Here is a 15,359-nt window from a genome sequence, read left to right as displayed (position 1 = left end):
CATCTACTTCCTTTTGTACTTAACAATATTAAAGCGCGGGTAACGTCTATCGTATTAGAGCGTCTCCGAGCGTTATATCTCTTTCATTTTTTCCTCATGTTATATCGTTTTTTAATTGATTAAAATAGAAAATACTTCATTTTAAACAATATGTTTGAAGCACGTTTAGTACAAAGTGCTATCTTGAAGAAAGTTTTGGACGCTGTTAAGGATCTTCTAACCGAAGCAACCTTTGAATGTTCTGATTCTGGTATTCAAGTACAAGCTATGGACAATGCTCACGTTTCTTTGGTTTCTCTTAATCTCAGAAGTGACGGTTTCGATAAATACAGATGCGATAGAAACTTGTCTATGGGAATGAGCATTGCAACGTAAGACAACGAAATTTTTATTTTGATAAAATATCTTGGTTATGTTTATTCTTTTTGATAAAGTAAAGGTCATTTGAGAAATAATTTTTTAAAATCATTGTAATTCAATTAGATTATATCTGATAATTCTTTGTCATTATATTTTTTGTTCCTTTTGATTTTAAATCCTAATAATTTCTAGAATGTCGAAGATATTACGATGTGCTGGTACAGAAGATACTGTAACGTTAAGAGCTTGGGATAATCCAGAGATCATTGTCTTTATATTCGAATCACCAAACAAAGAAAAACTTGCAGAATATGAGATGAAACTTATAAATATGGACCAAGAACATCTTGGTATTCCTGTAAGTCTAAGTTTCCTTCCTTGCTATTTTTTATACAAACCCTCTATGATTTATTTCTCGTCGTTTGATTAAATATATTACAGGAAACCAATTACTCTTGCGTGGTTAAGATGCCTTCTCAAGAATTTGCTCGTATATGTAGAGATTTAAGTCAATTTGGAGAATCAATAACATTTGCATGTTCCAAAGAAGGTATAAAATTTACAGCATCTGGGGATCATGGAACAGGTTTGTATTTTGTGTCTTATCATAACAGTGCATTTCCACCATATATAAATTGTATACTATCCCAATATATTCTATTCGTTATGAGGTAATTACCAAGTTCGCATTACTATCTTAATATCTGAACTCTGATGATTTATCTGATAGTACATTTAGTCTTGATCTTATGTTATAAGAAGAAACGGATAATATATATATATATATATATGTATATACATATATATATTGCTTATATTTATTATGATTAGTATTAATGTAGCTATGAAAAGTTTTTATTAAAATTTAATTAGGAAGAAAAATTTATATGATCAAAATCTTAAACATGCAATAACCGTACCGTGCCAAATATATAACATTTTTTTAATTATGTTTCAGCTAATGTTAAACTCGCACAAACTGCAGAGGCAGATAAAGAAGAAGAAGCAGTAATTGTTAACATGCAAGAGCCAGTCAAGTTAACATTTTCTTGTCGTTATTTAAATTGTTTCATAAAGGCGAGTCCTCTATGTGCACAAGTACAACTTTCGATGTCCAGTGATGTTCCATTAGTATGCGAGTATAAGATTGGAGAGATTGGTCACATTAGGTATTACCTGGCACCCAAGATCGACGATGACGATGATAATTAGGAAAAAGTGTCTATTAAATTTGTACATGCTGTAATTATCACAATGGTAATATTTTCATACGTTTGATATTTGTTTTTCCAATTCTGACATGGTACCTATCGTCATTGTATTTATTTCACTGCAAAATGTGATATTGTTTCGATATTTTACTTAATCCAAAGTTATTACACATATTTTGATAATAAAAAAGTGAAGTGTATCCTATAATATTGAGGTACAATTAAGGCAAAGTTAAAAATACTTTGAAGATAGTATATTATTTAAATTTTACATTTAAAAGTCATTTGGCTTGTCACAGTGTTAGCGCAATGTTGAATTGACACTAAAAGTTCATAGTAGAGTGACACAATCATGATTAACAAGATAAAATGGTGTCATTCTTCAGGTTCATATCATTACTGTTTTGTAAACTGTGACCACTTTTGATAATGTCGCATTTTAATATGTAAGAAGAACTCAATATATTTCCAAAATTTTTGATAAATTTTGAATTATGCGTTATTCTTACATCCTAATCTAATCAAAATTTAAAGTTTCACTTATTTCCTAATGTCTTACATCTTATACCTTTTCGTGTATAAGCTACTTTAATATAAAAATACATAATCAGCTTTACGAGCTGTGGGAATAAGAGGGCTACCATGGATGGAATAGCCTAGAAGTATACAATTAAATCTTACATAATTTGGATCTCGTATAATTACTAAGTAAATAAATATTAATCGTTAAACGTTGATTTATATTATGAATTATTTTACACGCAAGTACTCTCTCTTTCTCTCTCTCTCTCTCGCTCGCTCTCTCTCTCTCTCTCTCTCTCGCTCGCGCGAAGACCTCTATATGTGATAAAATCGTTCGTCTCGTCTCTTATTCATGCACCCTTAAACAAAGTTTCTAATCCAACTAATTAGATTTCCGGTGTACGTGAAAAGAGTCGAAGTAGCAATAAAAGAAGATACTTTGGCAATATTAATCAGCCTCTTTGGTTCTAAAGCCCTCATATTGCTTCTTCGTTACCAAAAAAATAATTAAAAAAAGAAAAAAAAAAAAAAAAAACTAAAGAAAAAAGAAAACTGTTCGAAATTGAATGTTTTTGATCCTCAGCACATTTCGAATATGCAAGATCACAAAAGTATTATTCATTATGATAAAGACAGAAATGTCCTGCTTAATCGATAATCGTTGAACTTTATTGAATTGCGATAATTATTTTCGAGATATCTCCTTCTGGCGAAGTCTTTTCGCATAGATCCAAACGATTATTGTTTTATCGATCAAGTCGATCTTTCTTTATTCACATAATTACTTTTGTCCTTTCTTTTTGTTTCCGACGTAACAATAAATACGTAAACGATGCCATACGACGATTTACGCGCTTTATTATCGAGCTTAAAATAAAAAAATGCGTTTTCTTTCTCTCTTTCTTTCTTTCTTTCTTTTGGTATTTCAGAGAAATTAGAAAGAATTTAGCCATTTTTGTTACCGTTACTCCCATACAAGCTGGGATGTACGAATTTGTCATGAAGCGTCCTTAAATGCCTCAATAAATTACTTTTTACGTTAAAGCCTTTTTTACAATAGGAACAAAGAAAAGGCCTCTCTCCCGTATGCGTTCTTTGATGTATTACCATAGATGCGTGACTCGGGAATACTTTTTGACAAATATTACATAATTTTTGATGACTGTGTACCCTTTTTGGTTTAGGAGGTGCCGAGTTGTTCATCAAGGCCAATTGTTCTTCCGTGTGTTCCGTCTGTATGTGACGTACCCATTCCTGAGGCGTTGGATACATATTACCGCAGAGATCGCACTTTAAAGGTGGAAAGTCTTTACTATCGTCGTCTACGTCACCCTATGAAAAAGAATACCACCTGCATTTGCATGTCTTAATCGTATCAAGTATAACTTTGCGATAACGCGAACGTTCATCTTATATCTCTTTACCTTCCTCTTCTTTCTTCTATTCTCAGTCATATCGGCATGAGTAAATTCTATATGCCTCACCCAATCCGACGGCCTGTTGAAAGTTTGACTGCACATGTCGCACGTCAACGGAGTATACTCTTCCTCTTCTAAATCACCATCCTCGTCGGCACTGTGTACGATCTCCTAAAAAGATTATTGTATCATGGGCATAAAATAATAATAGTAATAATAATAATAATAATAATTTATGCATTTCCTAAATGATCAACCAACGATAGTTTGGAATTACGTACTGGTTTGATATCGATCTCATGGTCTATCGTCAAGGATTCGGATGGATCGATACTTTCCTCCCAATCGATCGGCTCGTCCTTCACTAACAGTTCTAAATTTAATTCCGCCTTTGTGAAGGGGAAAAAAAATAAAAAAGGAAATGTTTCACAAATCTTTTCGATGTCTTTAAGAAGAAGAGATATAAGAAAGTAGAACGATAAAAGTTATTAAAGTGTCTCCTTACATTTTCACCACCTTCGCTTCTCGACTTGTTAGACTCGACATCGCTGCTAACGCTCTTTCTCGTTTTCCTATTAGCCTCGAGATTTTCCTTATTCTTGTTCTGTTCGTTATTCTTGTTCTCCTCCAAGACCTTTTTAGTTTCAGGTTCACTTGATTTCTCCTCAACCTTTTCCGCATTCTTCCTTTCAACCGGCTTTTGGGCTTGAACGGTATTCTGCGTTGTCGCTGGTTGTTGTACGTTTTCAACGATCTTCTCCGTAGTTGGCTGGACCAGCTTTATCTTCTGTATCTGTCCGGTCAACGGTGGTTGTTCCTTTTTATCACGTTCGACCTTTTGATTGTTAGACTGTATGTTCTCCTTTTTACTACCCGTGTTCGATCTCCATAATCCACGTACTCTCAATATATCTCCAGCCTTTAATACTCCTTCCAATTGATCGTTCGTCACAGTTGCCTCTCCACTGTACATGTACTGTATAAGAATCTTCAGCGTGCGGTAACCGATCTCCGTTGGTAATACCTAAAATCGAACACACGTGAACACGAGCGAAGACGGCCTTCGTACCACGAGATCGTACGATCCCGTTTAAGCTCTGCAAGTGGGATCGATAAAATCTCATCGAGGTGAAATGTGCTTAAGTCACGCCTAAGATCGCTTTAGAAACGACCATTGGATTACGTTGCATCCGATCGTTTTAACACGAATACGATATGTGTATCAGGTAATTTAAAAAACAACAACGAAAAATAATAATAAAAAATACTTTCCAATGGATCTCAAACGATTTGTAATAAGTATATTCCGTCGCAATAATAATAGAGATCCTGTTCTAGTTTCATTATCGTCCAAACGAAGGATTTAATATGAAAACGATAAAGATAATTTCAAATAAGATGAAATCGTTGTTCGTCGATATCATCGCAACGTTTACAACTTACCACGATCGTCGGGGCATTCGAGTTGGCCCCAAAATGACAGGTTTGAAAGATGTGACTTAGGTACGAAGAGCAGGCTGCAAGGACAAACCGATGTGCCGCCACGTGCCGGCCGCAGGACGTTGCCAGAAGAACATCCGCAAAGGATTCCGAATGAAGGAGCGTCGCGACGGAGCTGTGAAGATGAGCCCCGTAGCTGTGCCATTTCAGTTGATAATTCTCCGAAGCGGCGATGGCCATCTTTTCTGTAGCATGCAAAAGACAAAAGAAAGAAAAATCAAGGGAACTTTCCTCGAGGTTCTTATTTTTCAAATTGTTTCAAAAGAAAAATGTAGATGATGCCTGTTGCACGTTGCACGCACTATTTAGAAACATTTTTCTTGAAAAAGAGAAATCAATCGAGCATCGAACGATCCATCAAATCGCTTTTTTCTATTCGTAAAATTAACCGAATTGTCTCTGAGAACGCATGTCACGCACAAAAAGACGCCCTCGTGGTCTCGCGATCCATCCATCCACCCTCTAACGTCGATCCTCGCGACTGATATATCGATCGCGCAACGCGCTTTGTCCAACGTCGTTAATCGCTATCGAAAGATAAATGAGAATGTGCCGCGCGTCGCTGAAACGATGATCGGAAGACGTCATCGTTTGAAGAAAATCGCGCGTCGCCGAAGGAGAAACAATAAAATCCTCTTTTCCTTTCTTCTCTATATGCCTTTTATAAAAGATATAAAGACGAGAGAACGAAGAAGAGATTTTCCTCGAATAATTTTACAAAGGATTTACAAAAAAAAAAAAAAAAAGAAAGAAAAAAGAAAAGAAACAAAAGACAAAATCAGCTGGACAAAGGCCAGACCAAAGAGAACCTACTTCCCTCTTGTCTCTTCCAACGTTTCACATTTCTATTGCTTGCCGGATCTCTCGGAAGGAATTTTCGCGACGCGCGTAATCGAATTTACAACGGCGGCGATGACACGACGGAGTCACGCGAACGATCAAGGATGAATTACGTTTCCCTCTCTCGCTCGCTCGCTCTTTCTAAAACACCACCCTCCTCGAGTTTTACACCCTCCTTTCTCCTTCTCTACGTTTCTACATAAATCCTCCGTTAACACGTTTTCCTTATCTCTTGCAGGACGATTATAAAAAGCAGCAGCAGCAGCAGCAGCACGCTTCGTCGATCATCACCGCCGGCGTTTCTATTATTCATCACCAAAAAAAGGACTAGGCACACTTGCGCGACGTTATTTAATAAGGAGAGAAGGGAGGAAGGGAAGGGAGGGAGGGAGGGAGAGAGGGAGGAGATATAGAGAGAAAGAGAGATTAAGAGGATTTAAACGAAGAAAACTGATAAATAGGAAAGAATGGAATAACGATAGCGTCCTGCTTGCTTATCGTCTTTGAGAAACGAACGCGTCCGTTACCTGACGACATCGGCCGAAGAGAGAAAGATCTCACTCCCTTTATTTATCGAGTATTGTTCCCTCGTGCACACACTAGAAGGATCGCGCGTTAAAGACGTCGCCGTGATCGTGCAGTCGTTGCGTGCACTTTCTCGGTCACACCGTACTTATTATCGTAAATTGTTACGTTTTGTCGTTTCTGCGACGGCACCGCGACGGTGTATCTCGCGCGCGTCCTCGTCGTCGACGTCGTCGTCGTCGTCGTCGTCGGTGTTTTGAAAGGTGCCTTCTCTCTCGTTCTCTCTTTCTATCTCCCTTGGCCGCTCTCTCCGACGGCGCGGACGCACGGCCAGGGGGAAGACGGGGGCAGATATGAGCATCGAACCGCGCCGCGTAGGGGCCTAAAAATCGATATTTCGGTCTTTGCTCCATCCTCACCGCCGCCGCCGCCAGCGGCAGCGGCAGCGGCGGCGATAGCGGCGGCGGCGGCGGCGGCGGCGGTGGCAGCGGCAACGGCAGCGGCAGTAGCGGCGGCCGCTTTCGCCGAGCTAGTATAGACTCTCCCTCCTCCCTATGTGTCTATGTAGCCCCCCTGTATTCGCGTTCGTCATCGATTTTCCTGGCTACCAATCGCACGCATCCATTTATCGTATCGATCGGCCGAGCTGATTTCAGCGTTTGCGTCCGTCCGTCCATCCGCCCGTCCGTCCATCCGCCCGCTCTACGATTCATGCTCCGAACGCCCTATCCCTCCGCCCTACCACCTCTCTCTCTCTCTCTCTCTCAACCACCCCTTCCCTTTCCCATTTTCTCTCTCTCTCTCTCTCTCCCTCCCTCTCTATCTCTCTCAAGCTTAACTTCTACTCACTCGCCCCTTTTCATTTCCCCCTTCGTGTAGCCCCACTTCTCTACCTCTTTCTACCGGTCTTCCTTTCTTTCTTTAGCTTCTGAAAGAGACTTCTGCTATAACCACCACCACCACCATTTCATCGCACCACCACTACCACCACCACCACCACCACCACCACCACCACACAACCACCACCAGTATCGTATTAATACACACCACCCGCCAAACGGAAAAGCGTTTGAAAATACGTGAAAGCGCGCGAATCTCTTCCTTCTTCCTCTTTCTCCTCCTTCTCCTTCTCCTTCTTCTCCTTTGATAACAACGACGACGACGACGACGACGACGACGACGATATTCGATGAGGAATTTTCTCCTCGTGAGCTTTTCCTCGCCTCGCTAAGCTCTCCCTGCTTCACCCATCGCCATAGCCCGGTATCCCTTAACTACGCAGCTACCCTCGATCGTTCATCCCTTTCTTCCCTACCTCGAGTATCTCTCCCTCTCCTTCTCCTTTCTCTCCTCTCCTCTCTCTCTCTCTCACTCTCTCTCTCTCTCTGTCCACCCTCCGCGAAAACGTGGCGACGAAGACGACGATCGCGATTTTTCCCGCTACGCCTGTTGATCCCGGCAATGATCTCTTCCGAACCGTTTCGTTCGCATTCCGACCTTTTCACGATGGCCCTTCTTTCTCTACTACTACTACCTGCAACCTTTTTATTTCTTTCCCTTTCCCTTCTCCTTCTTCTCTTTTCTTTTCTTTCCTTTCCCTTCCTTTTCTTTCCTTTCCTTTCCTTTCCCTTTCTTTTCTTTTCATTTCTTCTCTCCTCTTTAATTTTCTCTTATTCGATTCCTTCTTACTTCTCTTCGATTCCATTTTCTTTTTCTATCCCTTTTTCTTAAAATACAGCTACACGATCGTGAAAAATACAGATTGATTTTTTTCCTCGCTTCAGACTCGAGAGAGAGAGAGAGAGAGAGAGAGAGAGAGAGAGAGAGAGAGAGGGAGGGAGAGAGAGGGAGAATGAGAAGAAGATCTCTGAAGATTTTTTCGATCAAAGAGCACGATCAGCAAAACGGATCGTTTGTTTTTCGATCGGCTTTTGTTCCTCGATCGAGGATTCGCCACGAGAAGAAACGTCCGCCTCGATCAATTAGAACCGCTATATCGATCTTACGCGATATCAGAAGAAAATGATTACGATTTCGTTCTTTTTTTCGAAGGGGAAGGTAAACAAATATTATCGTACCGTATTCCTCGATCTTCCTTCTTCGAGTTTCTCGTAAAATGTGGATGCGTTCTGGGTTCGGATCCAAGCGTGGGATCGACGTTTCCTCTCTTCCCTCCTCTTTATATTTCTTTCTCTCTCGGAGTTGCCACGGTGATCGTCGGCCGCCGGCCGCTTCGTTCTTCTTCGACAGCCGCGAAGATGGCGTTCACGGTGCGATCCTTCGATTTTCAAGATTTCAGCGTGCGTGCATGAATAGAGAGAGAGAGAGAGAGAGAGAGAGAGAGAGAGAGAGAGAGAGAGGGCGGAAAGGGAAGAAAGAGTGAGTAAGCGAGAGAGAGAGAGAGAGAGAGAGAGAGAGAGGGCGGAAAGGGAAGAAAGAGTGAGTAAGCGAGAGAGAGAGAGAGAAAAAGGGGTATGCGCGTCTATACGACGTGTATACTGCATTGCGTCGACGACCTATTTTGCAAGGATGGGAGGGCGATAAGTCGCGCGCGCTACTAACGTTCAACGATCGATCACTAAACGTTACGAGTAATCGTTCCTTTTATACGAGACCTTTTCGTGCTTGATCACTGAAAATAATTTTCAACGAGAAGAAATCCGACATCTTTCTTCTACGATCTCGATTCTAACAGGATCGATTCTATCCTTCTAATGTTTCCTTACTTCTACGTCTAATTTCTTTTCGAAATAATCTCACGTTATCTAATCGTTAGGGTTATTCGTAAGATAGAGATTGATTGATCGGACAAAAATCATATTTTCTGTGTTAATCTTTATACGTTTGGAAAAAAAGATCTGCCATTGGTAGACGGTTTAAAATAATTGAGAAAATATATATCTATACCTTCCACGGTAATAAAGGTCTATCGTTTTCTTCTTATATCTTTATATCCGTATTTTATATCCGATCGATGTTAATAGAGATATCTAACGTTGCGTGAATTTTTCAACAATCCTCGAACAAACGTCGATCCTTCTGACGATTTTACGATATTTCGAATTGAGATCTCGCGTCCCTGTGCCAGCGGGTCATGTGACCTAGGGATCACGTGGCGCTGTTTCATCAGCCGCCAGGAGGCGCTATTGTAGTTTTGATTAAACACTATGACGAGGATCTGTTTGCTTCATAAATACACAACTACGTTTGTCAACTCGTCTTGCATCCTTAGGTCAAATATTAAAATGTCATTATGACTGGAGTAGAAAAATTTACACCGTCGAAGGATGGAACATTCTTTAATTAACATAAGCTACGATTTTCCGCGTAACATGTAGCGAGTCGACCCACTTTACGAATAGATCATTATTCTTCGTCGACGAACGTTGCTCGACCATGATTTCATCGATATAACAAGTGTTCTTCGAAGTGTCTATTCTCCTTCGAAGAAAAATTGTGATATTTTCACATTGAGAGCTAGTACACGGTCGTTAAAAAAACAACTCAAAACGTACGAGAATATAGAGTCTGGTGTTCATTTTTCTTGAGAATGTCGTGGGTCCTTACGTCGTTCATATACGTGCATTTAGTGAACGATTTAATTAGGTTAAGTTGACCAATGACTCGAATTTTTTATCGTAACATGATTTACCTATGGAGAACCTGATGAATTGATTGTCAAATGCATGTTGTAAGTTTAAATGCCTTCTATATCGTTTGTGTGTTATACGTTAACATTGGCGATACTATAAACATTGGCGAGTGTTTTTGACAGTTTTCTACCTTTTGAACATTATTTTAAATCGTCATGTATATATATATATAACAACTCTAATTCGCATTACAGTTTTGTCTGACAAATATTGATTACAAAAGTACCTAAGATTATCAGGAACCAAGATGAACTATGGTTGTGCATTTATTAATATTTTACATGATGAAGACTCAATGTGTGTGATAAACTTCTTACAAAGATCTCTACTATACTTGCTTGTATATATCAAGAATATTTAGAGTGAAAGTTAACTGTTGATCAATATGCCGCACGTGACTAGAAAATGGGAATTATTTCCTGGTCGAAATCGTTTTTGTTGCGATGGCAGGGTGATGATGGCACCACAAACAGGTGTTTTCTATGTTACAGTGTGTTTGGTAGCTGGTACAAGTGGATTGTTCTTTGCCTTTGAGTAAGTTCTTTTTAATTACTCTATGTGTTTTGCATTGCGATGAATATTTGGATTCCTTTTAAAAAATATCCATGATTCGTGATTGGCACGTTGTCCATTGAAAATTATATTATTCTTTTCTTTTTATTTTCTTCTTTGGTTTTCCTTAAATATCTTTATTCATATTTTACAGTTGTCCATTTTTGGCTGTGCATATAACACCTGCAATCCCGGTAATAGGTGGATTATTATTCGTATTTGTAATGTCTGCCTTGTTTCGAACAAGCTTTAGTGATCCTGGTGTTATTCCAAGAGCAACACCTGATGAAGCTGCTTATATAGAAAAACAGATTGGTACGAGTATGAACATATGTGAATATATTTTATAAAATCTTTATTTTTTTGGAAAAATTCAGATTATTCCGAATATTTGCATAGCTTTGTTCATTCTAAACATAACTATCAATGTAGTTATAGATTTCTTTTCTTTTCTTTTTCTTTCTTTTTTTTATGATAATATCCAGCTTATGAATATTTTGTTAAGTATTTACCTATTTATGTCTTTTGCATGTGCTGATACAGAAGTACCAAATAATGGTAATTCTAAAACATATAGACCACCTCCAAGAACGAAAGAAGTATTGGTACGAGGACAGCCCGTAAAGTTAAAATATTGCTTTACTTGTAAGATATTTAGACCACCAAGAGCCTCGCACTGTAGCTTATGCGATAATTGTGTAGGTAGGTTCAAAAATTTTAGCATATATTTAGCGTTTCTTTTATACCTGTCCTTAATTTTTCAATAATTTGGTTAATGTGTATATATATATATATATATATGTATATACACATTCATTAATATCAATATATATTTTATTTTCAATTATTCCAGAAAGATTTGATCATCATTGTCCGTGGGTTGGCAATTGTGTTGGTAGAAGAAATTATAGATATTTTTATGCTTTTATAGTTTCTTTAGCATTCCTATGTGTTTTTATATTTGCCTGTGCTGTTACACATTTAATAATGCGTGAGTATTTTTATGCTGAAAAAAAAAAAAAAGGTAATATTAAAATATCTTACAACAATTGTTTGTTCTTATTAAATTTAGTTACAAGAGATGACAGACCATTTTTAGAAGCTGTCAGATTATCTCCTGGTAGTGTCATTGTAGGAGTGATATGTTTTTTTTCCGCTTGGAGTATTTTGGGTCTTGCTGGCTTTCACACATATTTAGCCACGAGTAATCAGACAACTAATGAAGACGTGAGTATATTAAAAGTTGCAAATTGTCAATAACTAAAGATAGATATATTAATTTCTATCGTATTTACAGATCAAAGGTTCTTTCACAAGTAAAATCGGCCAAGAGAGTTTTAATCCTTATAGTCGAGGAAATATTTGCGGAAATTGTTTTTATGTCTTATGCGGTCCTTCACCTCCAAGTTTAATCGGTAATTTTCATTAAATTTTTTGATTTGTTATCAATCTATAAAATGCATTTATATTCATCTGCACGCAGATCGTAGAGGAATAGTTACACCCGAGTATCGTGCAGAACAGGAACGAGTTTCTGATGAAAATGTGATAGCTAATAATAAGTCATATGGAACTGTAAAGATTGTGCAACCACAGGTAAGATGGTTTATTAAAATGTTTATATATTATTTGAAGAAAATAAAGTATTTAACTCTGAATTTGTATAATTTATAGTCCAATGGAACAGGCATGCAGACAAATGTTCCCACAGAACTTACGGATTCTATGAACAATCTTGTTACTGGTCGATACTCTCCAAGATTAGAATCTATTAATGGTGAGTTGTCTCTTTTACGGCATCCTTCTCGCTGTACTGATGATCTTCCCAAATATTCTCATCAGTATATCAGTGATATTTATGTTCCACCATATCCTATGCAACATTGTCCTCAAGATTCTACAAAACATATGAAATATAATGTAAATGATAGGATAAATCCAGAATTTCAAAAAGGTATACATAAATATCCTCATAGATGTAGAGAAGAGTATCACAGATGTTCAGATAATAATCTCATATATGATCAGTGCATACAAGATCACAAATATGCAATTGATCTTCAAAAATATCCGCAAAGATATTCGGAGGATATATTGCAATATAAAATTGATGAAAAAAATGGTTACTCTGATTTACAAAAATTTCCTCAGTGTCGTTCCGAAGATCCTTTACGAATCCCTCAGGCTCATCATAATATGAAGTATAACAATTTAAGATGCACTGATCATGGTATAAAATATCCAATACCGAAAAATATATTACCAGCACGCATATTAGGTGCTACTGGTATACCGATTCAAGCAATAGGACTTATAGATAGTCGTTTTGGTTCAAATCCATTAAGTAATAATTTATCATATGTTGACAATTCATTTTGTCCTAATGATAGTACAGAAGAAGATCTTTTAAATCGACGATTTATCATGAATTCTATGAGTGATAATGATGATATTTAACATTCATTATAGACAATGCATTTTCATTATGCATTAGTAAATATTAATAAAGCTGCAAAACAGCTTTACAACATTCAGCCTCGCCTTTGTAACATGTAATATGATTGCAGCATAGCTGGCAATAATAATAAGGTAATCATAACATTGGATATAATGTTGTATCCAAATGGCACTGGTAGTATTTTCTTAAAAACAAAAAATTGTAGTGCATTAATACAATGTTGCAATGTATCAAATTATCATCTTGTTGTTAGAAGCAATTTATGATATATTATTAAACAGAGCTGTGTATATAGTAAATAATACATTTATAAATAATTTTTTTGTAAAATATCAAGTATTCTTTCAAACGTTTATATACGCATTTAATTCGTATAAGAATCTTTTTTTGAATGTTAATATTACAAAAAAAATGATAAACTTTCGTATTATTTTTTTTTTCTTTTTATTTTATTTTTTATTTTCTTTTTTCTTTTTTTTTTCCTTTTTTTTTTTTACATTATTTGATCCATTTTGATATTGTACTTTTGAGAATATATGTATATATATACATATATATGTATATGTATATGTATATATATATATATATATGTATAAATATCATTTGTATTGTTACTGAATTTCTATTTATCATTAGGAAGGTCTTTATCCGAAAAGGTGCTTTTCTGCCAATTATATTTTTTAGATTTTTTCTGTAGGATTTAACAATATTTTTATTGGTTACTAATGCTTTTGTTAAATTATTCGATAACAATTCAATGAATCATTTTTCTTTGTTCAAATTACATCCTGTTATCGAGGGCTCAGAGAATTCCATTTGGTAAGTTTACTTTCTTACATCTGAACTAAGTGTATGTTCTAATAAATGAATGGGTTGGCATTATTAATGACTTTACTAAATCACTGTGCCACATCTATTATTTTTTCTGTCACGCGAAACTAATTTTAGAATATTGTTATAATTCAGATATTAGTAATATACACATTGGCTTCTTTCTTGTAAAAAGATTAACAAAAGAGATTAATGAATTTTTATTATAGATAAATATAGCTTTGTATATATAAATAATATCGGTGTTCAGTTTTATTATTAGTTTCTTTACATAGAAATAAAATATATCCGAAGTTTTCGTTATGCACGGGATATAGATATCACATATTAGTAAATCATATAAGTATACAATCCAAGTTATATTATTATTATTATTATTATTACTATTATTATTATTATTATTATATATATATATATATATATATATATATATAAAATTACTTGAAATATTTTTTATATTTGAAAAAGAAAACAGTGGTGATGGAGGAATCTAACTATATAAAGGTATTTGTATATTTGAATGAGAATGAGCACATTCTGTTTTCTTTATAAATAAAACAATAATATAAAATTCACACACTATCAACACATACACACTGTACAAAGTCGTGTGAATTAAAACATAATAAATTAATGTATGATTATGCTTACATAAGTTGTACATTGCAAAGGTACAGAATAACTTGTATATATTTTGATATTTATTTCATGATATACCTTCCATATTATTATACAATATATATACATATTTTCCTTTTGGATAAAATATGAAGAAATTATTTAAATTTTATTGCTCATCTTTTTCTAGGTAGTACTACGAATAGTGTAAGTCAGCTAGTTACCAACGAAGTACCATTAGCATCGCTCAATATTGCTCCAATTGATATTGACGAAATTGCTCCACTTCCTCCGCGTCCAAATGTTGCGGTTTCTTCTACATTGGATACCACTTCAATACCATCAGTAACTGTGACTACTCCATTGTCTGCATCCAGGCTTAGATTATTACAAGACACGACTATGATCGAATCTGCTTTAGATTTAGATTCATTGGAAGATGCAAGTGTTGGTAGAGGAAGCCAAGTAGGCCTTATCAAAATGGGAGCAGTATCATAATTCAATCTATTTTTATTATTAACTTAATTTACACATACATTACACAGACATTTTTTTTCATTTGATAAATAGAAAAAAATTTTTCTTTTTTTTTAGCATTATATTGGAGTATTTACCAGTTATTATACATACACACATCACATACAGATATATAGATATCACATATATATATATATATATATTATATATATATATTTCTAAATATATATATATATATATATATATATATATATATATATATATATATATATATATATATTAAGAAATGATATCAAACTTTAGGCCTATTTGTATGATATATAAGTATGTGTAGTAATTGCAGTGAATTAGTCAGTGTTGTTCTCTACAATCAAAGATTACCAATTTTTGTGAT

At 35.8% G+C, this 15,359-nt stretch overlaps 3 protein-coding genes across 10 annotated transcripts; 2 read left to right on the top strand and 1 right to left on the bottom strand.

The window, feature by feature from the left end:
- The first annotated feature begins 14 nt into the window (after positions 1-14).
- LOC124429307 (proliferating cell nuclear antigen) lies at positions 15-2,308 on the top strand. The gene is made up of 4 exons (XM_046974421.1): positions 15-371; positions 553-718; positions 802-946; positions 1,319-2,308. The coding sequence occupies exons 1-4, from the start codon at positions 151-153 to the stop codon at positions 1,570-1,572; spliced, it is 786 nt and encodes a 261-aa protein (XP_046830377.1). The 5' UTR covers positions 15-150; the 3' UTR covers positions 1,573-2,308.
- LOC124429306 (zinc finger protein 615) lies at positions 1,811-8,695 on the bottom strand. Of its 7 annotated transcripts, none has more exons than XM_046974414.1 (7): positions 7,226-7,680; positions 6,545-6,758; positions 4,955-5,196; positions 4,017-4,535; positions 3,793-3,900; positions 3,518-3,682; positions 1,811-3,425 (listed from the first exon to the last, which is right to left on the bottom strand). In XM_046974414.1, exons 2-7 carry the CDS (start codon positions 6,735-6,737, stop codon positions 3,039-3,041), a joined length of 1,614 nt encoding a protein of 537 aa, XP_046830370.1. In that variant the 5' UTR covers positions 6,738-6,758; positions 7,226-7,680; the 3' UTR covers positions 1,811-3,038. The 7 variants fall into 7 exon arrangements, with proteins under 7 accessions (XP_046830370.1, XP_046830371.1, XP_046830374.1 ...); XM_046974415.1 differs by having other exon boundaries at positions 7,424-7,680; XM_046974418.1 differs by lacking the exons at positions 6,545-6,758; positions 7,226-7,680 and adding an exon at positions 8,455-8,695.
- A 791-nt stretch (positions 8,696-9,486) lies between these two features.
- On the top strand, positions 9,487-15,158 carry LOC124429305 (palmitoyltransferase app). 2 transcript variants are annotated; one of them, XM_046974412.1, is made up of 10 exons: positions 9,527-10,067; positions 10,224-10,563; positions 10,736-10,896; positions 11,125-11,283; positions 11,435-11,572; positions 11,654-11,808; positions 11,879-11,996; positions 12,065-12,177; positions 12,256-12,358; positions 14,679-15,158. In XM_046974412.1, the coding sequence occupies exons 2-10, from the start codon at positions 10,415-10,417 to the stop codon at positions 14,984-14,986; spliced, it is 1,404 nt and encodes a 467-aa protein (XP_046830368.1). In that variant the 5' UTR covers positions 9,527-10,067; positions 10,224-10,414; the 3' UTR covers positions 14,987-15,158. The 2 variants fall into 2 exon arrangements, with proteins under 2 accessions (XP_046830367.1, XP_046830368.1); XM_046974411.1 differs by lacking the exon at positions 14,679-15,158 and having other exon boundaries at positions 9,487-10,067; positions 12,256-13,858.
- Positions 15,159-15,359: the final 201 nt, after the last annotated feature.

The sequence above is a fragment of the Vespa crabro genome, chromosome 15 (assembly GCF_910589235.1).
Source record: "Vespa crabro chromosome 15, iyVesCrab1.2, whole genome shotgun sequence".
NCBI classification, from domain to species: Eukaryota; Metazoa; Arthropoda; class Insecta; order Hymenoptera; family Vespidae; genus Vespa; species Vespa crabro.
Note: the sequence above shows the minus strand (reverse complement) of the source record. Positions and strands in the feature narration are given on the sequence as shown.